We start from the raw sequence: 26,998 nt of genomic DNA on the forward strand, positions 1-26,998 counted from the left end.
GGATGTTGGACCGTTCTTTTATCCTTCTTACATACTGGAGACACCTGCGCTTGTTTCCAGTCACTTCGGACTTTGTGCTGGGCGAGACATTCACGATAACTGCAGGATAGGTGAGTGATGCTTATTACTATGTCGTCCATACGGGAAATCTGTCCGATGCAGAAGTAACGGCATGTTTCCACGATTCTCCTGTGCGAACGAATACTTGAACGTGAAATTTAAATCTTTGGCTTTCCTTTTGCTGTCTCCAACTATCACACAAGACTGGTCAGCAAGGGATTGAATGGGTTTGTAAGGGTGTGTCAGCGAGGAAAAACCATGGAGATCTCGAATTATGTGTCAAGCTGGTCAGAAGTCGCTAAGTTCTCTCATTTTTAATATTGCATGAATAAAGTCGAGTATCTGCACGCCGTGAATTAAACTGCCTCAAAACACACACAATTTTCTACATAAACGAGAACGTCCTCTGTCGGATATGTCCCATACAACAGACACTAATAGTGTATATATATATATATATACTAAAGCGCCAAAGCAACTGGTAGATTTACCTAATATAGTGTAGGTCCCCGCGAACATGCAGAAGTAGCGCAACACGACGTGACATGGACTCGACCAGTGTCCGAAGTAGTGCTGGAGGGAATTGACACCATGAATCGTGAAGGGCTGTCCACAAATCCGTAAGAGTACGAGGGGATGGGTATCTCTTCTGAACAGCACGTCGCAAGCCATCCTCGATATGCTCAATAATGTTCATATCTTGGCAGTATGGTGACCAGCGAAAGTGTTTAAACCCAGAAGAGTGTTTCTGGAGCCACTCTGTAGCAATTCTGGACGTTTGAGGTGTCGCAGTGTCCTGCTGCAATTGCCCAAGTCCGCCGGAATGCACAATGGACATGAATGGACGCAGGTACTCAGAAAGGATACTTACGTAAGTTTCACCTGTCAGAGTCGTATCTAGACATATCAGGGGTCCCATATTACTCCGTCTGCACACGCCACACACCATTACAGAGCCTTCACCATCTTGAACAGTCCCCTATGACATGCAGGCTCCAAAGGTTCATGCGGTTGTCTCCATACCCGTACACGTCCATCCGGTAGACACGAGACTCGTCCGACCAGGCCAAATGTTTCTAGTTATCAACAGTCCAATGTCGGTGTTTATGGCCCTAGCGAGGCGTAAAGCTACGTGTGGTGCAGTTATCAAGGGTACACGAGTGCCCATTCAACTCCGAAAGCCCTTATCGATGATGCTTCGTTGAATGGTTCGCACGCTTACAGCATTGATATCTGCAGCAGTTTGCCGAAGTGTTGCTCTTCTGTCACGCTGAACGACTCTCTTCAGTCGTCGTTGGTTTCGTTCTTGCAGGATCTTTTCCTGGCCTCAGCGATGTCAGAGATTTGATGTTTTTCCGGATTCCTGATATTCAAGGTACATTCGTGAAATGGTCGCACCGGAAAATCCCCACTTCATTGCTACCTCGGAGACGCTGTGCCCAGTCGCTCGTGCGCCAACTAAGACACCACATCCAAACTCACTTAAATCTTGATAACTTACCATTTTTGCAGCAGTAACCGATCTAACAACTTGGCCAGACACTTGTTGTCTTATATAGGAGTCGCCGACCGCAGCTCCGTATTCTGCCTGTTTACGTATCTCCGTATTTGAATGCGCATGCGTATACGTTTCTTCGGCGCTTCAGTGTATAAAGGTTTTATTTTTATGTGCATTGAAGCGCGGAACCCTAAAAGTGCTTTCTTTACTCCCACACAGTGCAACGTTGTAAAATACAGGGAGGTGGTAACAGTGGAGATCATATGCGGAAACGCTTCGAACTGGGTCGTCGCAGAAACCAGATGTTAGTGTAAAAATAAATGATTTACTACAGCCGAGATGGAAAATGTAGTGGACTTTGAACAAATTTGAGGTTATGGTAGCCGATATGTTACCCTACAACACGTGGCCAGACTTGCCGTTCGCTGCACTCGGTACGGTTGTGCGTCATAAGCAGGAGACCTCTACATACGGCTTGCTCGCGTTTCTTAAACATGTAAATTACTTGCCCCCAACTGCCTTACTGCCTTCAGCGATTACACCACACAGAATGGCAGGATTTCAGAACCAGAGTTAGCCGTACCACAAGTACGTCACTCCCAGAGATAGCGGCCAGAGTTTCGTCGCGTACTCGCGCTTTGTCTTAAAAGGGTCACGTCAGGAGCAATATAGTCCTCCCGCCAAACGTTCTACATACAGCCACGCAGGAGAGGAAATATGAGAAAGTATAGAAAACCTAACGTTGCAAAACAGACGTAATACGTTCTTTTTTGCTCTACTGATATTCGTATATTTACTGTAGCGGGATTCAGGATGAATTGGATGAGATGAAAGGAGACTTATTTGTGGCTAAATACACACATGATACATGGAGGTATGTTCGATCTGTACAACAAAATGAAAACCAGTTTGTTTATCGCCAAACGCATTTCACTTCCTTTTATTTACGAAGCATCTTCAGTGGCCTGTAACACTGTATTATGTAATAGTTAAAAGTATGTCGCTATACTACGTTTTCTCATGTTATTTTCTTGTTTTTCAGGTTAGAAACAACTTTTGCAACGCAAGTTTCTTGAGTTTAATCTTTAGGTGTGATTTCGAATGTTGCTAGTCCATATATGTGGTCCTGGAGATGTGTTCATTCGGTCCCCGTGCTCCAGAGGGCTTTTTCAGGCGTTTCTTTACGCACTTTTATTATATGAGTTCACTTGCACTTTTCAGTGTGTGTGTGGAACGTATGTCTGTTTACAGTGTGTAGTGTTGTCAACTGTCGCTGTGTGTTCCTCTTTGGTCTTCTGTTTGCGATCTGTATGTGCGGTTTTAATAGTTGTGTGTGTGTGTTACTCTTGACAAAGTCAATACAAGCAATAACTCACAGATATTGTTAGCCACTAAAACAGTTACAAACAGAAATGTAAGACAAAACCGAAATATATAATTAGTTAATCCCTCTTCTCCCTCCCTACTTCACACACACACACACACACACACACACACACACACACACACACACAGGCGCGCGCACAGTACATTCATATAGTATTACAATCATTTTAATGTAGCATGTTGCAAATAAACAAACAAAAAAACTGAGGAAGGCAAATGAAGTGTTGAAGTAAATCTAGATCCGAAAACGCCGAAAATCGGCCACCTGGAGTATGGGGACCGAGTAAACGCATCTCTAGAACCACGCACGTGGACTAGCAACAGTGGAAATCGCACGAAGCGATAATTTAACCTCACGAAACTTGTGCTGTAAAAGTTGTTTCTAACCTGAAAATAAGCGAACAATGTATGAAAACGTTAACACAGTAACATACGTGTAACTAGTACGTAATGCGTTTGTCAGGTGGGACAGTATCGCGTACACAAGATATAACAGGGCAGTGCATTAGCGGAGCTGTTATTTGCATTCGGGCGATTCATGTAAAAAGGTTTCCAACGTTATTATGGTCAAACGACGGGAATTCACACACTTTGAACACGGAATGATCTACATCTACATCCACACTCCGCAAGCCACCTGACGGTGTGTGGCGGAGGGTACCTTGAGTACCTCTATCGGTTCTCCCTTCTATTCCAGTCTCGTATTGTTCGTGGAAAGAAGGATTGTCGGTATGCCTCTGTGTTGGCTCTAATCTCTCTGATTTTATCCTCATGGTCTCTTCGCGAGATATACGTAGAAGGGAGCAATATACCGCTTGACTCTTCGGTGAAGGTATGTTCTCCAAACTTTAACAAAAGCCCGTACCGAGCTACTGAGCGTCTCTCCTGCAGAGTCTTCCACTGGAGTTTATCTATCATCTCCGTAACGCTTTCGCGATTACTAAATGATCCTGTAACGAAGCGCGCTGCTCTCCGTTGGATCTTATCTATCTCTTCTATCAACCCTATCTGGTACGGATCCCACACTGCTGAGCGGTATTCAAGCAGTGGGCGAACAAGCGTACTGTAATCTACTTCCTTTGTTTTCGGATTGCATTTACTTAGGATTCTTCCAATGACTCTGTCTGGCATCTGCTTTACCGACGATCGACTTTATATGATCATTCCATTTTAAATCACTCCTAATGCGTATTCCCAGATAATTTATGGAATTAACTGCTTCCAGTTGCTGACCTGCTATTTTGTAGCTAAATGATAAGGGATCTATCTTTCTATGTATTCGCAGCACATTACACTTGTCTGCATTGAGATTCAATTGCCATTCCCTGCACCATGCGTCAATTCGCTGCAGATCCTCCTGCATTTCAGTACAATTTTCCAATGTTACAACCTCTCGATACACCACAGCATCATCTGCATAAAAGCCTCAGTGAACTTCCGATGTCATCCACAAGGTCATTTATGTATATTGTGAATAGCAACGGTCCTAAGACACTCCCCTGCGGTACACCTGCAATCACTCTTACTTCGGAAGACCATTGAGAATGACATGCTGCGTTCTGTTACCTAGGAACTCTTCAATCCAATCACACAATTGGTCTGATAGTCCACATGCTCTTACTTTGTTCATTAAACGACTGTGGGAAACTGTATCGAACTCCTTGCGGAAGTTAAGAAACACGGCATCTACCTGGGAAGCCTTGTCTATGGCCCTCCGAGTCTCGTGGACTAATAGCGTGAGCTGGGTTTCACACGAACGTCTTTTTCGAAACCCATGCTGATTCCTACAGAGTGGATTTCTAGTCTCCAGAAAAGTCATTATACTCGAACATAGTACGTGTTCCAAAATTCTACAACTGATCGATGTTAGAGATATAGGTCTATAGTTCTGCACATCTGTTTGACGTCCCTTCTTGAAAACGGGGATGACCTGTGCCCTTTTCCAATCCTTTAGAACGCTACGCTCTTGTAGAGACCTACGGTACACCGCTGCAAGAAGGGGGGGCAAGTTTCTTCACGTACTCGAACTGGTATCCCATCAGGTCCAGCAGCCTTTCCTCTTTTGAGCGATTTTAATTGTTTCTCTATCCCTCTGTCGTCTATTTCGATATCTACCATTTTGTCATCTCTACGACAATCTAGAGAAGGAACTACAGTGCAGTCTTCCTCTGTGAAACAGCTTTGGAAAAAGACATTTAGTATTTCGGCCTTTAGTCTGTCATCCTCTGTTTCAGTACCATTTTGGTCACAGAGTGTCTGGACATTTTGTTTTGATCCACCTACCGTTTTGACATAACACCAAAATTTCTTAGGATTTTCTGCCAAGTCAGTACATAGAACTTTACTTTCGAATTCATTGAACGCCTCTCGCATAGCCCTCATCACACTATATTTCGCTTCGCGTAATTTTTGTTTGTCTGCAAGGCTTTTGCTATGTTTATGTTTGGTGTGAAGTTCCCTTTGCTTCCGCAGCAGTTTTCTAACTCGGTTGTTGTACCACGGTGGCTCTTTTCCATCTCTTACGATCTTGCTTGGCATATACTCATCTAACGCATATTGTACGATGGTTTTGAACTTTGTCCACTGATCCTCAACACTATCTGTACTTGAGACAAAACTTTTGTGTTGAGCCGTCAGGTACTCTGTAATCTGCTTTTTGTCACTTATGCTAAACAGAAAAATCTTCCTACCTTTTTTAATATTTCTATTTACGGCTGAAATCATCGATGCAGTAACCGCTTTATGATCGCTGGTTCCCTGTTCTGCGTTAACTGTTTCAAATAGTCAGGTCTGTTTGTCACCAGAAGGTCTAATATGTTATCGCCACGAGTCGGTTCTCTGTTTAACTGCTCAAGGTAGTTTTCAGATCAAGCACTAGAAAAAATTTCACTGGATTCTTTGTCCCTGCCACCCGTTATGAACGTTTGAGTCTCCCAGTCTGTATCCGGAAAATTAAAATCTCCACCCAGAACTATAACATGGTGGGGAAATCTACTCGAAATATTTTCCAAATTATCCTACAGGTGCTCAGCCACAGCAGCTGCTGAGCCAGGGGGCCTATAGAGACATCCAATTACCATGTCTGAGCCTGCTTTAACCGTGACCTTCACCCAAATTGTTTCACATTTCGGATGTCCGTCAATTTCCTTCGATACTATTGCACTTCTTACCCCTATAAACACGCCTCCCCCTTCACTGTCCAGCCTGTCTCTGCGGTATACGTTCCAATCTGAGTTCAGGATTTCATTTCTGTTTACGTCTGGTTTCAGCCAACTTTCTGTCCCTAGTACTATGTGGGCATTGTGACCGTTTATTAATGAGAGCAGTTCTGGGACCTTTCTATAGACGCTCCTGCAGTTTACTATTAGCACATTAATATTGTTATTCCCTGTTGCATTTTGCCTACTCCTACCTTGCCGCGTCTCAGGAGGCGTCTTGTCGGGCCTAGGGAGGGAATTCTCTAACCTAAAAAACCCACATGTGCACTCCACACGTACTCCACTATCCTTGTAGCCGCTTCCTGCGTGTAGTGCACGCCTGACCTATTCAGGGGGACCCTACAGTTCTCCACCCGATAGCGGAGGTCGAGAAATTTGCACCACAGATCTCCGCAGAATCGTGTGGTTTAAGCCTTCTATCCGGCTCCAAACCAGAGGACCGCGATCGGTTCTGGGAACGATACTACAAATAGTTAGCTCAAATTCCACCCCGCGAGCGAGGCTTTCCGCCTTCACCAATTCCGTCAACCGCCTGTACGAACTGAGGATGACCTCTGAACCCAGACTGCAGGAGTCATTGGTGCCGACATGAGCTACAATTTGCAGTCGGGTGCACCCAGTGCTCTCTATCGCCGCCGGCAGGGCCTCCTCCACATCTCGGATGAGACCCCCCGGCAAGCAGACGGAGTGAACACTGGCCTTCTTCCCCGACCTTTCCGCTATTTCCCTAAGGGGCTCCATCACCCGCCTAACTTTGGAGCTCCCAATAACTAATAAACCCCTCCCCCCGTGTGCCTGCTCGGACCTTGCTGAAGGAGCGGCCACATGTCCACTCACAGGCAGAGCGGGCGATGCTACACGGCCAGCCTCCACATTGACCCCCCGCCTCGTGCGCCGCGAACGACGCTGAACCCGCCACTCCCCTTGGGGAGAGGGTGGCCCAACCGCGCCCGGTACCCGCGAAGATATCTCGACGGCAGGGACAGTGGGTGAAGCATGTAACACCTGGGGTGTACCATGCGAAGCACCAGACTCCTCACTGTCGCTACACTACTAGGCAGCAGCCTGAAGACGGCTGACCGCGGCCATCAACACGTTCAGTTGTTCACGAACAGTGGCCAGCTCCTCCTGCGTCCATACACAGCAGTCACACATCCTATCCATCCTAAGAAATCAATTTACTGTAGAGAGTTAATCAACTTTTGACTGCTAATTCACTAAAGGCGGCTGATTGTTGACTAAACTGTGGTTGCTAGACACTTCTTGTAGAAAACAATGAAAATAGCACTATCTGTATTGAAAACAAACACTAGCACTACTGGCACTATGGCTGTATTCAAAACAAACACGAAATCTATGGAACACTATTACTAGCACTCCACAATTAAAGCTTCCTAAAAGCAAAAACACACGGAAGAAGAAGTGACAAGTAAGAAAAATAAAGTTAATACTTAAATTAACGTAGCTCGCTGCACAGCAGACGTGAAGCAGACGGCAGTTACGACGATAGTTGGAGCTAGACGTATGGAACATGCCATTTGGCAAATCGCTAGGGAATTCACTATTCCGAGATCCACAGTGTCAAGAGTATGCCGAGAACACTCAATTTCAGGCATCACCTGCTACCACGGACAACGCAGTGGGAGTTGTCAGTGCTAACAGACGAGCAACACTGAGTGAAATAACCGCAGAAATCAATGTGGGACGTAGGACGAACGTTATCGGTTAGCACAGTGCTGCGAAATTTTTTGTTCACGGGCTGTGGCAGCAGACGAGCGACGCGAGTGCCTCTGCTAACAGCACGACATGACATTGCGTGCAGCGCCTCTGCTGGGCTCGCATCCACACCGGTTGGATCCTAGACGACTGGAAAACCGTGGCCTGGTGAGGTGAGTCCTGTCCATGCCACGTCGACTTGCTGCCGTATGCCTGGCAAAAGAAGATTCGACACAATACCACGAGGTATCGCAAGACTTTCGTAACCTCGGTGTAAAGTTCCTTAAGTCGCTGAGCGACACGTTGAAACGTCCCCTTTTATCGATTTATACATACGACTGTGCTTATACTGACACACAATATTTTTTAGCGCAACGCAATCTGACTTTCAAAATTCCCTACAAAAGAATGGCCCTGACTAACATTAAACTATACCTTTCACAAATCACTTACCTCACAAAAATCTTCGCTGCTCAAGCTACTGCAATACAGCGAGCGCCACTACTGCCAGCTAAATAAAAGATTCAAACTATGGAAGGCACTAACTACTGATAGGGATAGTTAGCAAATGAAAGATATTAATAGAGAACAAACAATGTATTTACCTTGATATCATCATATATATAGCAGTTCATGACAAATTACAAAACTCCGCCATCTCTCTCCCCACATCCACCACTGCTGGCGGCTCACCTCCAACTGCGCAACGCTACGCGCTGTTAACAGCCAGCTGCCTAACACTACAATGGCGAGTATTACAACAATGCAAAGCAGCCACAGACTGCACACAGCACAGCCAGTGATTTTCATACACAGTTGGCGTTACCAATAAAAAAACCTAAACAGCCTACTTACAACGTTTCCAGTGCTAGTGCAGGTGGTATGCGTGAATCATGTGACCTTCCACTTTTTGCCACACTGATGAAAGGCTGATAGCAGAGACTGCAGCTATTTCTCGTAAGCCGACATGAGGATTGTGGTGTATTGCTGCTAGAACAAACACTTCCATATTCTCACTTTTTGCTAGTTTTCGTCTATTACTCGCAACCTTCTTGTTTGTTGAAGTCGTTGCTCAATACGAAAGATAGGATATCTCACGGCTGCTTCACTGGTATCGTGTTGGCCTTCACCGAGCACGATCAACATGTCGTCGTAGTCGACGGACGAGTATGCAAGCTTTATTCCACGTCAATATCCGTCGCAGAGCGGATCTAGTTTGTTGGTGCATTTCTACATGACTCATATACTGCAGTGTAAGGATACGTTGTACAGTCTGAATATGACTCCGAACAGGGCACCAAAGAAATTTGTCACTCGGAGATATCAGCAGCTTTAAATCTCGTCCGCAGGCCTTGTAGAAGGCTCACTGAGTTGTGCATTCAGGAAAATGGACACTCGTTTCGACACCTCACTAAAGTAACCAGTCTGGCAACAGAACACCCATCTGAACACAACCAATTGAAGACCTCGGCTATAAATAGTGGTAAGAGACAGCCTATGAGAAACAGTGTTTCTGTGTGTAAAACGTGGTACGGTGACGTGTTTTATTCCTAGTAGTCGATAGTTCCACTATAAACCGAAAATTGCAGCAAACTTTTTAAGTTTGTTTTTGTGTGAAGTTTCACAGCACTGTTTTGTTTACACAGCCAGAAATAAAGAGTGGTAAGCCAACGCTAACCATGTTAACTGCACTCAGTTTGTGTGTTTATAATGCTCAGTACTCATCGACGTATTTTAAGAATAAAAATAATGTCGTTGTTCTAGAAATATTTCAAAGCAATCATTTACATGACTTAAAGAGAATCACAATCGATGTAACTGATATATCATATTTATGAGATTTTGTTGAAACTTTTCTGTGCAATTTCTCAAAAGAAGCGACTTCTCCCTTACTTTTGTTCCCAGCCGAGGTCTTTAATTACTTACAGCGTGTTGGATGCACCCCTAAAATTTTGAACGTTTCTAACCGTCTGAAATCGTTTTGGACACAGTTGCTCTAATTACATTAGCTACATTAGCTGCATCATAAAAATATAGCATTTAATACCTAATCAAATGTTAGCTCCAAGGATAATAGATACTCAGATACACAGGGGTAAAAATATAAACACAAAATTCTGGCTATGGTCCAGGTGGAAAAAGAAACAATAGAAAATAAAACTGAGAATGGAAGCAGTTTAAACAAAATATTTAAGGTACACCAGTTGAAGAACAGAACTTAAAAAATCTGTGTCAGAACAGAATCACATAACTGCCTGATAAAATACCAACTAGTGAAGACGTAAAACGAAGAAAAACCGCTATAAGACAGGTAGAAAGTGAAGTGCTAGGTGAAACAAGTAGGAAACGGGGTGTAAAATTATGGAACGAAGAGACACAGTCAGCTATAAGCGGGAAACAGCAAGGATTAGAAGCTAAAGAGCAATACAATCGGAAAAGAAATGAAGCAAAAGCGATAGTAAGATCAGCTCATATTTCAAACGTTTGTTAGTAGAGTTGTACGTGATATCCATGGGGGACAAGATATAGCATACAAATAAATGAAATAACCCAACAAAGAAGAAAGAAATCCTGACTGGATTACAAAAAATGGCTCTGAGCACTATGGGACTCAACATCTTAGGTCATAAGTCCCCTAGAACTTAGAACTACTTAAACCTAACTAACCTAAGGACATCACACACATCCATGCCCGAGGCAGGATTCGAACCTGCGACCGTAGCAGTCACGCGGTTCCGGACTGCAGCGCCAGAACCGCTAGACCACCGCGGCCGGCAACTGGATTACACATTATGGTACAATCCAGAAGTCAAAGAAGCAAATAAAAAAGAACAACTACAAGGGATACACTACATTGAACTGACGGAACTGAAGACACGTTAAAAAAAATGAAAAACCGAAAATCAGTAGGACTGCATGGAATAAATATCGAACTGATTACACACGGAGGAATGATCTTCGAATTAAGAATGATACATCTCTTTAACATGTGTTGGGTAAAATTTGAGATACCGGAGGAATGGAAAGTAGCAAAGGTCATTTTAGTATATAAGAGACGTGAAACAAGTAATACATCTAACTATAGGGGCATAACTATACTGAATATTGTTTAGAAAATCTACAGCAGAATAATAAACGAAAGACCGTGAAATATCTGGGACGTAATTTTAATGAAGCAACTAGCAGGTTTCCGAAAGGGAAACATAGACGATGTTTTTGCAGTGAAACAGATAATTCGAAAGAGACAAGAATTTGATGTGGAAACTCACCAGTTATTTGTTAATTATGAAAAAGCATTTGACAAAATTCAGAGACAAGCTAGGGGCAATAATGGGAAAAAATTACGAATTCCCTAAACATCTGATCTAAGCTGCAAAAAGCCTGTAATATTAACACCAAAATTATAGTTGACACGCGTAAAGAGATAACACGTGGAAGGAGTAAAACAATGTCACAAACACTATCCAGTGATGACATGATCAGCAAATATAAAAGAGACAGAACAACATCAGGCTTTAATATTGAGACGAATAAATATATTAACGCAGTGTTATTGCAGACGATCAAGTTGTTACACAACACACAGAAGATAAATTACAGAAGGCATCACATAAACTAAATGAGATAAGTGCTAAGCCACAATCTGACTTATCTATAAATCCGTGGTTCCCAAAACGGTCCAGGTCTCGCACCCCCCCCCTCTCCCCCCCCCCCCCCCACCCTCAGTGGTCCATGGGAGACCAGATGGGGGTCCACGAGAATTTTTAATCACCTTAGCTTTTTTTTAGTACCTAGCGTATTTTAAGGAGGTCAGCGACTGCTACTTGTAAAAACATGCATATTCGATATTCAGTACAACGCATGTGCAGACTTGTAAAGTGCCTCCCGCGCGCTCGCTCGCCCGGAATGCTTGCTTACACGTGCAAAGGGACGAAATGCGACTTGTGCTGTGCTTGCAACCTTCACTAATATATGGTAAATACAAATGTCTAGGACAAAACGTTACTCATTTGTTTCCATAATTTTGAGAATTAAAGTGTGAATGAATCGATGTCAGTGTTTGCCAGTGCCGAAAAAAGTAAGTATCTTCCCATTTGTTAGCGATATACTAAATTTATAATTAATAGTTTTTCAGGCTTGTCAGTCTTACTGTTTGTATTAACAATAAGAATCATTATTAATCAATAAGGCGTTGCTCTTACTGAGTGAAGTACAACTAAATAATAATACAGTGCACTAATAGAGAGAGTCTGTGCTTATGAAAAGAGGCATTGGTCTCGTGAATTAGGTATAGCCGGCCGGAGTGGCCGAGCGGTTCTAGGCGCTTCAGTCTGGAACCGCAGGACCGCTACGGTCGCAGGTTCGAATCCTGCCTTGGGCATGGATGTGTGTGATGTCCTTAGGTTAGTTGGGTTTAAGCAGTTCTAAGTTCTATGGGACATGACCACAGATGTTAAGTCCCATAGTGCTCAGAGCCATTTGAACCATTTTGAACTGAAGGATTAAACGAGGACAAGAACACAACTGAAATTTTATGAAGTCATGGGAATTGGTACTTTATCATATGGCGCAGAAAGTTGCACGGAGCGAGAGAGAGAATTACGGCAACGAGAAGCGCGAGGGAAGACAACGTTTCTAATGTTGGGAGTCCAGCTAACAACGCAAAAGGCAATCCAGTACAAACAAACAGGAAGAGAACGCGTACTTCGTATGTCACCACAAAGACTTCTTGAACTAGCAACGGATTATAAATCGTGGAGCAAGAGAACTGTGGGAATATCGAGGATGAGATGGTGAGACTTGAAAAGGCCTTAGGCCTGACCTTGGAGTGGGAGGAGGAGAAGAAGAAGAAGGAGAAGAAGAAGTTACATTTAAAAGTAACGACTCATTGCTGCAGTTATCTGGCAAATAATTAAATACACTACGTTGATAACTGGAGGTCACAGAGAAACCTAAAGTGAATGTACAATGTATGTGTGTGTGTGTTTTGTCCTTTAGGGATGGCTCGCAAGTGCTGGTCGTATGTAATGCCAAACAGATCGCTGTAGACGCTCTGCTGTTTCACAGTAACACGTCACCAGCTGTTTACTGCATTCTGTAGTTCGTGGGTAACTGCAAAGAGCTTACAGCCGGAGAGATGCATTTCACAGTAGCCAAGATGAACAAGTGCTCATAGCTCTTGAAGCATCGGTGTCCACCGATAGGAAACCACGCAAAATTTGAAAAAACACCAGGTCGGTCACAGATACGGATGTTCGCGGAGACACTGGAAATCTTTGGTGTACGCAAGCCCCATTATTGACGCACAAACGTTGCAGGAACGCCGCAGCGGTGCCTGCTACCGCACCCGCCCCTAGGACGGCTCACAGCCGCAGAGTAAGCGCGTGGTACTCACCGGGAGCCATGATCGGCGGCCGCCTCGCGCCGTTGTGTGTGAGAGCTGTTCCAGGCGAGGCGAGAGCGGCGTCGCGAACGCAGATCACAAGCCGCGTTATCAGGACACTGCGGAGAGCGAGCAGGCGCGCGACTCGCTAATCACCGGCGAACTGCGCCGGTCGTCCGCGTCTTTCGTTCAACGCAACGTAATGTCAACAAATCACGTATACACACTAGTACATTTTTAGTGGACATTGTCTTGGGAAGTGGTTACCAGCAAAGAGATGCTCCTATGGGAGCGATTATGTTCCTGAAACTTCCAGGCAGATCAAAACTGTGTGCCGGACCTTTGCCTTTCGCGAGCAAGTGCTCTACCAACTGAGCTACCCAAGCACGACTCACGCGCCGTCCTCACAGCTTTAAATCCGCCAGTACCTCGTCTCCTACCTTCCAAACTTCGCAGAAGCTCTCCTGCGAACCTTGCAGGACTAGCACTTCTGAAAGGACGGATATTGCGGAGACATGGCTTAGCCACAGCCTGGGGGATGTTTCCAGAATGAGATTTTCACTCTGCAGCGAAGTGTGCGCTGATATGAAACTTCCTGACAGATCAGCTGTGAGGACAGGGCGAGAGTCGTGCTTGGGTAGCTCAGCTGGTAGAGCACTTGCTCGCGAAAGGCAAAGGTCCCGAGTTCGAGTCTCGGTCCGGCACACAGTTTTGATCTGCCAGGAAGTTTCATATCAGCGCACACTCCGCTGCAGAGTGAAAATCTCATTCTGGAATATGTTCCTGTTTATTTAAAAGACTCTCACTGATATGTGGGGTACCAGCTCCCTCATTTTACATTCATTTTAGCGTGCGAACACATTAGCAATCATTTATGCTGAGAGAGAAGACAGTGACAGTGTCAGAGAGACGGAAAAGAAATAAATTTTAAAAGATAGTGGAAAGCTATTCTGGTATAGAAAGAGCGAAGGAGACAACGGCAGTGTGAGAGAAATAGAGGACACAGTTGCGGCGGAACAAAGTTGACAGTGACAGAACAGTGCTAGGTGAAGAGGGCAAAAATCTGATGTCAAAGGAGGAGGAATGAAGAGATACAGGGAAGTGGGCAAGAGTCAATAATAATGAGAGACAGAGTATATGACAATGTGAACAAGGAAGAGAGAGATAGTGACCGTGAGAAGAGACGAGAAGAGATAGCAGTAGTAGGAAGGAAGCAATGAGATAGTAGCCGTGAGAGAGAGAGAGAGAGAGAGAGAGAGAGAGAGAGATAATGACAGTAGCTTGGGCTGAATGAGTGAGTGAAGAAAAGGGCAACTGGGAGTGGATGGGTTGAGCGGTTTACAATGATGGTCTAGTGGATGTGACCGATTTACAGTTTGCAGAGATTGTGGGAGTTTCAGGTGAGCTATATGTTAAAAAAAAAAAAAAAAGGCGCCACTGTGTTCACATGCCAAAATTTTGGGGAAAATTTTTAAATGTCTTGAGGAAGGTAGATGGAGGCAGTTCGTATCCCACTTTTCAGTTAGAGCCTTTTAAATAAATAGGAACACATTCGCATTTTTTTCTTTTTTTTTCTCCTATACTAGCATTTTTCCGCTGGTTCCTTTCTTTTCCTTTCTGTAGCAGGGCTTGTAACCAATACGAAATGAAATGTATTGGTCAACAAAATTTAGATATTTATTTATGTGAAACTGAAATAACGCAAAACTAATTTTACGCCTTAGATCGGGTTTTACGTGCAAACCAATATTGCATGTGCTTAAGTATTATAAGGTGCGGTTTCCAGATGGACACTGTAGAGTATATTTCTCCTTGCTAAGTCACTTTATGAACTACGTTTTCGCCTCACACCGGATTTTACAAGTAGGATAATTTAAAACCTCTGCATCTCGGAAACGGATAATGATACGAAGAAACTTTTCAGGTTTGTTAGAAATAGGGGTCTTAGGGAAACATACAAGTTTTTCGGGTGTTTCTCGATAACAGACACATTTTTGAAAACTAAGAGGTGGCTATTCTACTTAAATGCCTACAGAATGTATCGTTAAAATTCGAGCAATTTGTTACGGTTATTTATTTACATTTCTTCTCATAGCGGATTTTACGTGTGCAAGTAGGGTAACTACGAAGCTCTATGCCTTCGAAACAGATAAAGATATCAAGAAAATTTTGAAACGTCCCCTTAGAAAAATTAATGAATTATTGTGCTGATATACCTCTTACATTATTTGATTTTCAAACAGCTGAGCAGAACTGAACGTACTCAGACATTTCGCTCTTTACCTATTCTGATTAACACTAAACTGACACACAATATTTTTAGCGCAACGCAATCTGACTTTCAATAATCCCTACAAAAGAATGGCCCTGACTAACATTACCCTATACCTTTCACAAATCACTTACCTCACAAAAATCTTCGTTACTCGAACCACTTCTTTACAGCGAGCGCCACTACTGCCAGCTAAATAAAAGATTCAAACTACTGAAGACACTAACTACTGATAGGCATAGTTAGCAAATGAAAGATATTGATAGAGAACAAACAATGTATTTATCTTAATAGTGTTCAAAAGTCATAATATATATATCAGTTCATGACATCCAGTCTTACAAATTTACTATCTCTGATGGACACACGTCCAGATCATCCGCTCTCAAAACTCCGCCATTTCTCTCCCCACATCCACTACTGCTGGCGGCTCACCTCCAACTGCGCAACGCTACGCGCTGTTATTTGCCAACTGCCCAACACTACAATAGCGAATATTACAACAATGCAAACCAACCACAGCCTTCACACAGCACAGCCAGTGATTTTCATACAGAGCGCTACGTAGTGTTGCCAACATAAAAACCTAAACAGCCTACTTCCAATTTTAAAGGTTGTTCGAGATCGGCATCTTAGGAATATATCGTAAAGTTTCCAGCCATTTTCTGTGCATAGCCGTCTTGGCATCCTCGGCTAGGTTTACGTCCTCTGGTGACGGTGAAAATGTGGTGAAGAAACGGTTTCTGTGCTGTTTTCTGAGGAACCGAACATTAATTAATGGTGCCCCCATAAATCCCATCAAGCCCACCGTAGATCACATCAAATGCAAAAAAAAAAAAAAAAAAAAAAAAGGGAGAGTGTAATATTCATACTTTGACCTTAGTAACACCAAGACGATCCTTCTGCTGGGTATACAAATGGTCGCTACCCCAAGGGCTATCAAAAATACTTCACCCTATCTTTTTATCACCAATAATACTCGAAGTATTAGCACTGGAAAAAATTTCCTTTTCATGCGCGGCGTTCTGGAACATATTATGTACGGTACGCGTGTTATCGCATGCATACTGGTAAGAGAAACATTAATAAAAGTGGAAAGAGGGGAGTAGGGTGTAGTACAACTAAACCGTGCAATGGCAAAGGAATTAGACTATGAACTGGGACACTAAAAGTGGGAGATGAGTTTTACCATGTGGAAAGCAAAATGACTGATAATGGCAAATGCAAAGAGCTTGTGAAATGCAGACTTACAACGTAGCATCCTATCACTTAGACAATCTCTGATTCACAGTTGGAATCACTGAACTCGTACAAATAGCTAGCTGTTAACACTTTGCGCACCTTTGGAATGGAATGACCATAAAGGATGCATTGTAGGTGAGGGCGACAGCAGACTTCATAGTTGGTAAGGCACTACGAAAATACAGAGCCAGTTTTCAAGGGCGTCTCCGTCCCACATTCATTTACATCAGCATCTACATGCCTAATGTGCAGTTCTCACTCAAGTGCCTCGCAGAGGGTTCATTCAATCACTTTCACTCGATTTCTCTACCGTTCAACTCTCGAACAGCGTACTGCAAAAACGAACCCTTAAATCTTTTCGCGTGAACTCTGATTTGTCTTATTTTGTGACGATTATTATCTATTCCTATGTACAAACTATTTTCGCATTCGGAGGAGAAAATTGGTGATTTTAATTCCGTAAAAATTTCGCCTCAATGGAAAACGCTTTTGCTTCAATGACTGCCACCCCAATTCACGTATCACATCCGTGGCACACTGTCCCCTATTTCGCAATATACATTTTCGATGTCCTCCGTCGATCCTATGTGATACGCATTTCACACCGCGCAGCAATACTCTAGAAAAGAGCGTACAAGCGTAGTGTAGGTAGTCTCTTTAGTAGATCTATGGCATTTTCTAAGTGTTCTGCCAATAATATGCAGTCTTCGGTTTGCTCTCCCCACAATGCTACCTATCTGAACGTTACGATTTAAGCTGTTCGTGTTATCCCTAGGTATTTAGTTGAATTGAGAGCCTTTAGATTTGTGTCACTTATCGTGTAACCGAAATTCAACGGATCCCTTTTAGTGCTCACATGGATGGCCTCAAACTTTTCATTACTTAGCGTCAACTGCCCCATTTCACACCATGCAGATATCATTTTGCAATTGGTTTTGACAGACCGGTGACTTTACTAGACGGGAAATGACAGCATCATCTGCGAAGAATGTAAGATGGCTGCTCAGATTGTCCCCTAATCATTTCTGTACATTAGGAACAATACAGGGCCAATGTCACTTTGTTTGGAAAACACCAAATATCACTTCTGTTTTGTTCGGTAACTTTCCGTCAGTTATTCCGAACTGTGATCTTTATGACAGGAAATTACGAATCCAGTCTCACAACTGAGACGATACTCCATAGGCGCACAATCGAATTAGAAATCACTTGTGAGGAGCGGTGTCAGCAGCCTTCTGGAAATCTAAAAGTATGCAATTGATATGACCTGTCCTGTCGATAGCATTCGTTACTTCGTGAGAATAAAGAACTAGTTGGGTTTCACAAGAACGATATTTTCTGAATCTGTGCTGAGTGTGTGTCAACAGATATTTTGCCTCGGGTAATTCGCAATGACGGGACACAGTACATGTTGCAAAATCCTACTGCAAATGGACGTCAGTGGCGTGGATCTGTAATTCATCGGATTTCTCTTACTTTCTTTCTTGAGTATTGGTGTGATTTACGCAACTTTCCAGACTTTAGTACAGATCTTTCGTCGAGAGACTATCAAAGTAAGGTAACTGATATATAATTTGGGCAGGAGGACTTGACTTTAAGTGGTTTTAGCTACTTCTCTGAACCGAGCGTATCTACCTCTAAGTTATGTTGCCAGGAGCTTTTGATTCTAATTCTGAAATACATCGTCTTCTTTGGTGGTCGGAAATCAGTGTTTAGTAACTTCGCTTTAGTGGCACTTTCATCGGTAATATCAGCATTCCTATCACACTGTGACAGTATTGTGTCTTGCCGCTGGTGTACACCACGTAGGACCACAATCTCTCTGGATTTTCTGCCAGATTTCGAGATAGTTTCGTTGTGGTAACTATTTAAAAAAATCTCGCTTTAAAATTGCACTAAATTTAGAGCTTCTGTAAAACTTTCCCAAACTGGAGGATAACCCATACTAAATAGAACCAACCGGGAATACTGAAAATATACAGAGAAGGGCGGGCACGAATGGTCGCACGTTTCTTTGACTCACGGCAGAGAGTTACAGAGATGCTGAAAGACCTTATAATTGGCAGACGCCTCCAAAAACCCACTTAAAGAATTTCAAGAACCAGTGAAGAATACAGAGTTAGCCGTCCGGGGTGGCCGAGCGGTTCTAGGCGCTACAGTCTGGAACCGCGCGACCGCTACGGTCGCAGGTTCGAATCCTGCCACGGGCGTGGATGTGTGTGATGTCATTAGGTTAGCTGGTTTAAGTAGTTCTAAGTTCTAGGGGACTGTTGACCTCAGAAATTAAGTCCCATAGTGGTCAGAGCCATTTGAACCAATACCCCATGCACTACACTGTGATTTGAAGAGTGTGTTTACAAACGTCGATGTATCAGGAAACACTTTTCAGAAAAATATACACGTTATAATATCTAATATAAACTTAAGGGTTGGGAAGTCTCTTTCCGAGAGTGTTTGGAGTGTAGCCATCCATGTATGGAAGTGAAACGAGGACAAAGAACACTTGAAACAAGAAGAGAACAGAAGCTTTTGAAATGTGGTGTTACAGAAGAATGCTGAAGATTAGACGGGAAGATCGGATAAGTAATGAAGAAATTACGAATCCAGATGGCGACGAAAGAGAATTAAGGAACAAATGTTCATATGTTCAAATGTGTCTGAAATCTTATGGGACTTAACTGCTAAGGTCATCAGTCCCTAATCTTACACACTACTTAGCCTAAATTATCCTAAGGACAAACATACACACCCATGCCTGAGGGAGGACTCGAACCTCCGCCGGAACCAGCCAGATTTAAGGAACAATTTGAGTGAGATAAGGTGTTTGCTGATAGGAATAGTCTGTCTGGTGGAACAGGGAAAAGTGTAGCGTTAAAAACTGTAGAGGAAGGCCAAGTGATGAGTACAGTAAGCGGGATGTAGGTTGCAGCAGTTGTGAGCTGAGTAGATTAGTGTGGGGGATCTGCCTGCGTGATGCCGCTCTTCTGGCGGAAGATCACAACAACAACAACAACAACAACAACGAAAACGTCAACGAGAAAACATTTGAAGGCAGATGAACGGGAGAATATAGGCTCGGATAGGGGAGAAACGATAGGGGAGAAAATAAGAGTCCCACAGTAAGTGTCGGCTAGTAACAGCACATAGAAAAGATATACAAGTATATGGAAAAGGCACTTGCTGATAGCAAGCAGTTTATAATCTTGCACATCAGTCGTGGAAGACCTAATTTCTTCATTCTTCTTGTTTTCCAGCCGGTCTCAGTCCACTGATGGATTATGGGCCTTTTCCATACGTTTCCATTGTCTCCGATTTTAGGCCACCTGGTACCATCGTGTTCCAGCCACCAGCTTCACGTCATGAAGTCAACGCGCAACACCATGCGCAGAAGCATTCCCATTATTTCGTAAGCTGGCGTGACCTGATGCAAGGATATCACGCTTTTCTCCTTGTAGGTGTGTCTCACAGTTGTCCAGGACATCCCATTTAATGTCTTGCAGTTCTTGTTCTAGTCTCTCGAAGTCCTCAGCTTGTCTCATAGTTCTTATGTGTGTGTACTCTCATTTCTTTACTTTTCGAATTTTTGCCTGCTCCAGAATCCTTGCGGCAGTCCGGTGAATCAATACTGTGAGATACTGAACACTTAACTCTACCTTACCTAGGCTAGTTTAATAAAAACATTCAACAGTCAAGATCGCATAAATATTTATTCACTGAAAACAACCGGTTCCGACAGACTTTGCTGTTATTTTCAGGTGTTAAAAACTTTTTTGCTGTGAAACTTTTCATAACTAAAACGTTATATAAGACCTGAAGATCTCACCAAAGTCTGCCGAAGCCGGTCGTTTTAAATAAATAAATAAATATCTAAGCGATCTTAGCTGCTGAATGTTTTTAGTAAGCAAAACTGATCACTTCTAGGTCTTCTCGAAAGGAGAAAATTCAGTAGGCTAGTTTAGTTTGAAAATTCGATGTCATCATTTGAATTTAAGGAAGATGATTGGCACCGAGTTTGCTAGGCAAGACCTAATGCTGAATGCAATATGCTTTTGAGAATACTGAATAGTTTTGACCCTAATGTTCTTGGACACTCCACTGTGCACACTAAAAATCGAAGCTCTGTCTGAGTGAGTGGTGTTGCTCGTGTGTCACGTGACTTTTCAGTGGTTTTACACGTGCATTTGTTTAGATTGTCACAGAGCAATACTCATAATCTACGCACTACAGTTCACACCACTTGGTTTTACATTTCCTGAACTGTAGTACTCGGAACATTTCCCCTTCCTCCCCCCCCCCCCCCAAACCACTGGATCACCCCACTACATGTAGAGTACACAATAAACGCAAAAGCATCTGTCGGACACCTTATGTCTGCATGTCGTAGCAATATAACGGCTGTCAAAAGTCAGCAGCGCGCCTCTCAAGCGTGGAAACGACCTCGCTGTAGCTGTCGGTGTCGTCTTTCGGAATGCTTTGGTTCTGCTGCCGACCCGATGACCTCCGGCGTTTTATCTCGCCAGCTGCGTCATCGTCAAGGCGACCGGTGACGCACTGCACTTTCTGCTGCCAGACCTTCTTAACGCGTGTCGCCATGCGCCATGACCAAAATAATCCAGGAAGCATTTTTTTTGTGCCATCAGGAATTCTAGTTTTATAGTTTTATCGCGTAACCTGTTAGCACCCGCACAGAAAGAGAGAGAGAGAGAGAGAGAGAGAGAGAGAGAGAGAGAGAGAGTCACTAACTCATCCACGTACTTTTTTTGTCTAATCATCAGCCTTTGAATTGTTTTGGTACTCTCATCCACATTTCATTATCTTGTGCTAATATTTTGACGTGTGTGTAACTGAATACCTAAGATTAACTGCAATATGTTTATATAGGTTCACAAGCTGCGACATCGTCGAGAAAAAACACAGTGACCCGTACTTTGTAATGTGTGTGAAATCTTATGGGACTTAACTGCTAAGGTCATCAGTCCCTAAGCTTACACACTACTTAACCTAAATTATCCTAAAGACAAACACACACACCCATGCCCGAGGGAGGACTCGAACCTCCGCCGGGACCAGCCTGACAGTCCATGACTGCAGCGCCTAGACCGCTCGGCTAATCCCGTGCGGCTACTTTGTAATAAGTTTCCTTTAATTTACGTCTATGGTCACAATCTTTTTGTTTAACAGATTACCGGTTTCGGTTTTTAATGACCATCATCAGATCTGTTTCATAAAAACAAAGTCCTAATATACTATGACTGCAGTACATTAGGACTTTTTGTTTAACAGATTACCGGTTTCGGTTTTTAATGACCATCATCAGATCTGTTTCATAAAAACAAAGTCCTAATATACTATGACTGCAGTACATTAGGACTTTGTTTTTATGAAACAGATCTGATGATGGTCATTAAAAACCGAAACCGGTAATCTGTTAAACAAAAATATTGTGACCATAGACGTAAATTAAAGGAAACTTATTTGTTTATATAGGGTTAGTGCATAAATTCGTAGAGATTATCCATAAGTTCAATAAACAGACACACAACAGAGACATTAGTCATCAATAATATATTCTCCTCCACTATTTACAACAGTCTGTCAACGCTGCGATAAATATCGATACCGTGACCTTAGAAATCACGTGGCTTTGAAGAGAAGAACTCGTCGAGCTATTTTCGGAACTCATTTTATTCGGAAAGAAAGTTCTTTGAAGGACGTTCGCTAGAGAACGGAAAAAACGATGATCTAAGGGCGCAAGGTCGGTTGAATAAGGTGGGTGCGGAGTGACTTCCCAACTCAACTCGTATTTAGAGTTTTAGTCAGAGTAGCAGAATGCAGGTGCGCATTATGTGGAGTAGCATCGCTTCACGCAGTCGTCCTGGTCGTTGTTCTTCGATTGCGTCTGCGAGACGCCTCATATGTCGACAATAAATGGTTACACGTCGAGGAAGCGATTAGTAGTACACAACACCGCCGCTTTTCCACCAGTGGATGCCCGCACGTCTTTGTATGGGGAGTTGCCGCTTTGTTTGAACTCAGCCATTCCGTTCTTTTCCTTGTGTTAGCATAAGAAAAGCATTTCTCGTCACCAGTAAACGACACGGGATAGGAATGATCACTGTTGTTCACGAGCCAATTGATGACGAGCAAGTAGAGACGCACATAATCCGTTGATTTTTGTGATTTTGGCTTCGAGCACGCGGTACCCGTAACCCAGATTTCTGAATCTCCCCCATTCCAACCAAATGTCGCACGACAGTGGAACGATCGCAAGTCGCCACATTTGCCACTTCTCGAGTACAGTGACGTGGATCAGCGTGGAAGTACGCGTCCAAACGATGTTCACCATACCCTGTAGTCCTCCCTGAACGTGGAATGTCACCAACGTGCAAACCATCTCCGATAACACGAGAAAACCATTTTCATGCCATGCTCTGTCGGATGCCACGATCTCCGTACACAACGGTTTCTAGGAGTCTCCGCTGCTGTCACACATTTTACTGAACTCAGACAGAAGAATATGTCGGAAATGTTCCGCTGTGTCCACTTGACAATCCATCTTCTACCGTTCACAGTCCCACTCAGTATCTTCAGATGACAAAATGACAACTTGTAAACTCAAATACCTGCAGTGCATTACAAATAAAAAATGACAATCGATAAATAACTCCCTGTCAACCGGAATACCAAAGAAAAACGCTACGTACTTGTGTACCAACCTAATACTGTTTTTCCCCTGGATCCGTATCTGATGTCCCGCTGACCTGTCCCTTGTTCTGGTAATAGCATTACAAAGACTTCTTTACTCATCCGTTTTTTTTTTCACTTCTTCGTTTCGTATTTTAATGTCTATTTAAGGTTAAAGTTCCTCTTTCTCCAGAAACCCGACGCTTCCGCTGCAACCGTCTTGCTTGAGAAAAATGTTGTTAACAGAAAATAATTCAAAGTAATCGCTTTTAAGAAATATTAATTTTGTCAAAGGTAGGTGAAAATGGTTCAAATGGCTCTGAGCACTATGGGACTTAACATCGGAGGTCATCAGTCCCCTAGAACTTAGAACTACTTAAACCTAACTAACCTAAGGACATCACACACATCCATGCCCGAGGCAGGATTCGAACCTGCGACCGTTGTGGTCGCGCGGTTCCAGACTGAAGCACCTAGAACCGCTCGGCCACACGGGCCGGCAAAGGTAGCTGAAATAAATGTTCCTGAAATATGGTGGGTGTTAGTTTGTTCAGAATAATAAACACCGATCATGTTTCCTGTAAGTTTCTTAAGTGAGAATAGCGCCACAGAACACAGTGGTTCTCAAATGAGGTGTTAACTCAATTATTGCGTCAGATGTACAATTTATTACGTCACAGAGCGCTGCTCAAGATCGTACATCGTATTGGATCTCGATTTACTCGCAGGTCGTATATACTGTTGCTAACAACTGATGTATTGTTGCGTATGGTAAAATCGGTAATCACCATTACAGAAGCTGCTGATAATTACACAAAAGCTCTCATCCGGTAGTTACAATAAAAATTCATGGAATGTGATAGAAAGACGATTACATATCTCTTTTTTTGCATAGGAAAATAAGTGAAATGATGCGAATAAACAATGGTAATTACATTTTTTGTTAATTATTCCATCCATGTTTCCTGCTTCATACATGGGTACATCAGTTACGAGATAATTAGATGATGATATGTTACCAAATAACATAGAAAGCTGACTGCCGGCCGGTGTGGCCGTGCGGTTCCGGCGCTGCAGTCCGGAACCGCGAGACTGCTACGGTCGCAGGTTCGAATCCTGCCTCGGGCATGGGCGTGTGTGATGTCCTTAGGTTAGTTAGGTTTAAGTAGCTCTAAGTTCTAGGGGACTTATTGTTGTGGCGTAACAAGCTCGCTACGCCACACTGAGAAGGAAGCCGAAGGCACGCGCTAAGCTACAGCAGGATGGCTTGAAGTCTGGAACAGGATACGTATTGAATACTATAAAGAAAATACGTAGCTTTGGAATATACTTAACTTTTAATCAATCCTTGTGATACATTTCTCTTGACTATACAAATGAGACTCGTAAGATACATGCACTGTGACAATTGGCGCCTTGCTAAGTCGTAGCCATTAACTTAGCTGAAGGCTATTCTAACTGTCTCTCGGCAAATGAGAGCAAAGGTTTCGTCAGTATAGTCGCTAGCAACGTCGTCGTACAACTGGGGCGAGTTCTCGTACGTCTCTCGAGACCTGCCGTGTGGTGGCGCTCGGTCTGCGATCACACAGTGGCGACACGCGGGTCCGACATGTACTAATGGACCGCGGCCGATTTAAGCTACCACCTAGCACGGGTGGTGTCTGGCAGTGACACCACACTTATGACCTAAGATGTTGAGTCCCATAGTGCTCAGAGCCATTTGAACCATTTTTTTGCAGTAGGCTGCGGTAGACTATCACATTTATGTAAGCATGGGCTGCAGTTTTCCTAGAAGCCTTGGTCAGTTAAGTTCATAGCCGCGTTACCTGAACGTTATGTGTGTTGCAGATCTGTTGGTCGTTGACTCATTTCGATGGCTTTCTTCGCGTATGCGATCATTGTCTTACTCTATTCCCCTTATAAAACGGAAGCGTGAACCGCCTGAAAACTGACTGAGGATGTGTAAACGGGAGCGTATTCTACGTAACATATTAGTTCTATATAGTTGTCTTACTGTCTATTATTTAAATGTAGGCAGTATTTACAGCAAACTGAAAATTTATTCCAAAAAGCAATAAAGATTTATCTTGTAGCGCTAGAGGATCCAGTTTCCTCAAAGTGAAGGTAAAATAAAAAAATAATAATAATAAACGCAAAACAAAAACATACGAAACATTGCTACGGTACTTCAAGCTTATACACTTAAGAGCCAAATACACTAGTACGGCTGCCCAATATCGTGTAGGACCCCCACGAGTAAGCAGAAGTGCCGCAACACGACGTGGCATGGGCTTCAATTATGTCTGGAGTAGTGCTGGAGGGAATTGACAACATGAATCCTGCAGGGCTGTCCATAAATCCGTAAGAGCACGAGGAGATGGAGATCTCTTCTGAACAGCACGCTGCAAGCCATCCCAAATATGCTCAATAATGTTCATGTCTGGGGAGTTTACTGGTCAGTGGAAGTGTTTAAACTCAGGATACTGTTCGTGGAGACACTGCGTATCACTTCTTGACATGTGGGATGTCGCAATGTCCTGCTGGAGTTGCCCAAGTCTGTCGGAATGCACAGTGGACACCAATGGATGCAGGTGATCAGACAGGATGCTTACGTACCTGTGAGCTGTCAGAGTCGTATCTAGACGTATCAGGGATCCGATATTACTCCAACTGCATAGATCCCACACCATTACAGAGCCTCCACCAGCTTGAACAGTCCCCTGCTGACGATCAGGGTCCATGGATTCATGAGGTTGTCTCCATATCCGTACACATCCATCCGCTCGATACAGTTTGAAACGAGACTCGTCCGACCAGGCAACATGTTTGCAGTCATCAATAGCCCAGTGTCTGTGTTGACGGGCCCAGGCGAGGTGTAAAGCTTTGTGTCGTGCAGTCATCAAGGGTACACGAGTGCGCCTTCGGCTCCGAAAGCCCAATCGATGATGTTTCTTTGAATGATTAGCACGCTGACACTTTTTTATGGCCCACCATTGAAATCTGGAGCAATTTGAACTTTTGTCACGTTGATCGATTCTCTTCAGTCTTCGTCGGTCCCATTGTTGCAGGCTCTTTTTCTGGCCGCAGCGACGTCGGAAATTTGATGTTTCACCAGGTACCTGATATTCACCGCATACTCGCGAAATGGTCGTATGGGAAAATCCCCATTTCATCGCTACCATCACTTGTGCGCCGACTGTAACACCACGTTGAACTCACTTAAATCTTGATAACCTGCCACTAAAGCAGCAGTAACCGAGCTAACAACTACGGCAGACGTTTTCTATGTGCGTTGCCGAACGCAGCGCCGTATTCTGCCTATTCATATATCTCTGTATTTGAATACGCATAACTATACCAGTTTCTTTGGCGCTTCAATATATAAAACATGTTTCTGATATTCATAAACAAATTTGGCAATTATCAGTAATAACAGGAAAATCATGATTTTGATCGTGATGAAGAACGTTTCATGGAGAACAAAATAACAGTAATTATTTTGTTTTTCATTTATGCTTGTAAACAGTATTACACCGAAA

At 43.4% G+C, this 26,998-nt stretch overlaps 1 protein-coding gene across 1 annotated transcript in view; it reads right to left on the bottom strand.

Moving 5' to 3' along the window:
- The window catches only part of LOC126215289 (synaptic vesicle glycoprotein 2A-like), a 147,032-nt gene extending 133,692 nt beyond the window's left edge, over positions 1-13,340 (bottom strand). Inside the window, exon 1 of the mRNA XM_049941976.1 lies at positions 13,274-13,340. Within this exon, the coding sequence (XP_049797933.1) occupies positions 13,274-13,283 (10 nt within the window). The 5' untranslated portion in view covers positions 13,284-13,340. The remainder of the gene's footprint in view (positions 1-13,273) is intronic.
- Positions 13,341-26,998: the final 13,658 nt, after the last annotated feature.

This window comes from Schistocerca nitens, chromosome 12 (genome assembly GCF_023898315.1).
Source record: "Schistocerca nitens isolate TAMUIC-IGC-003100 chromosome 12, iqSchNite1.1, whole genome shotgun sequence".
NCBI classification, from domain to species: Eukaryota; Metazoa; Arthropoda; class Insecta; order Orthoptera; family Acrididae; genus Schistocerca; species Schistocerca nitens.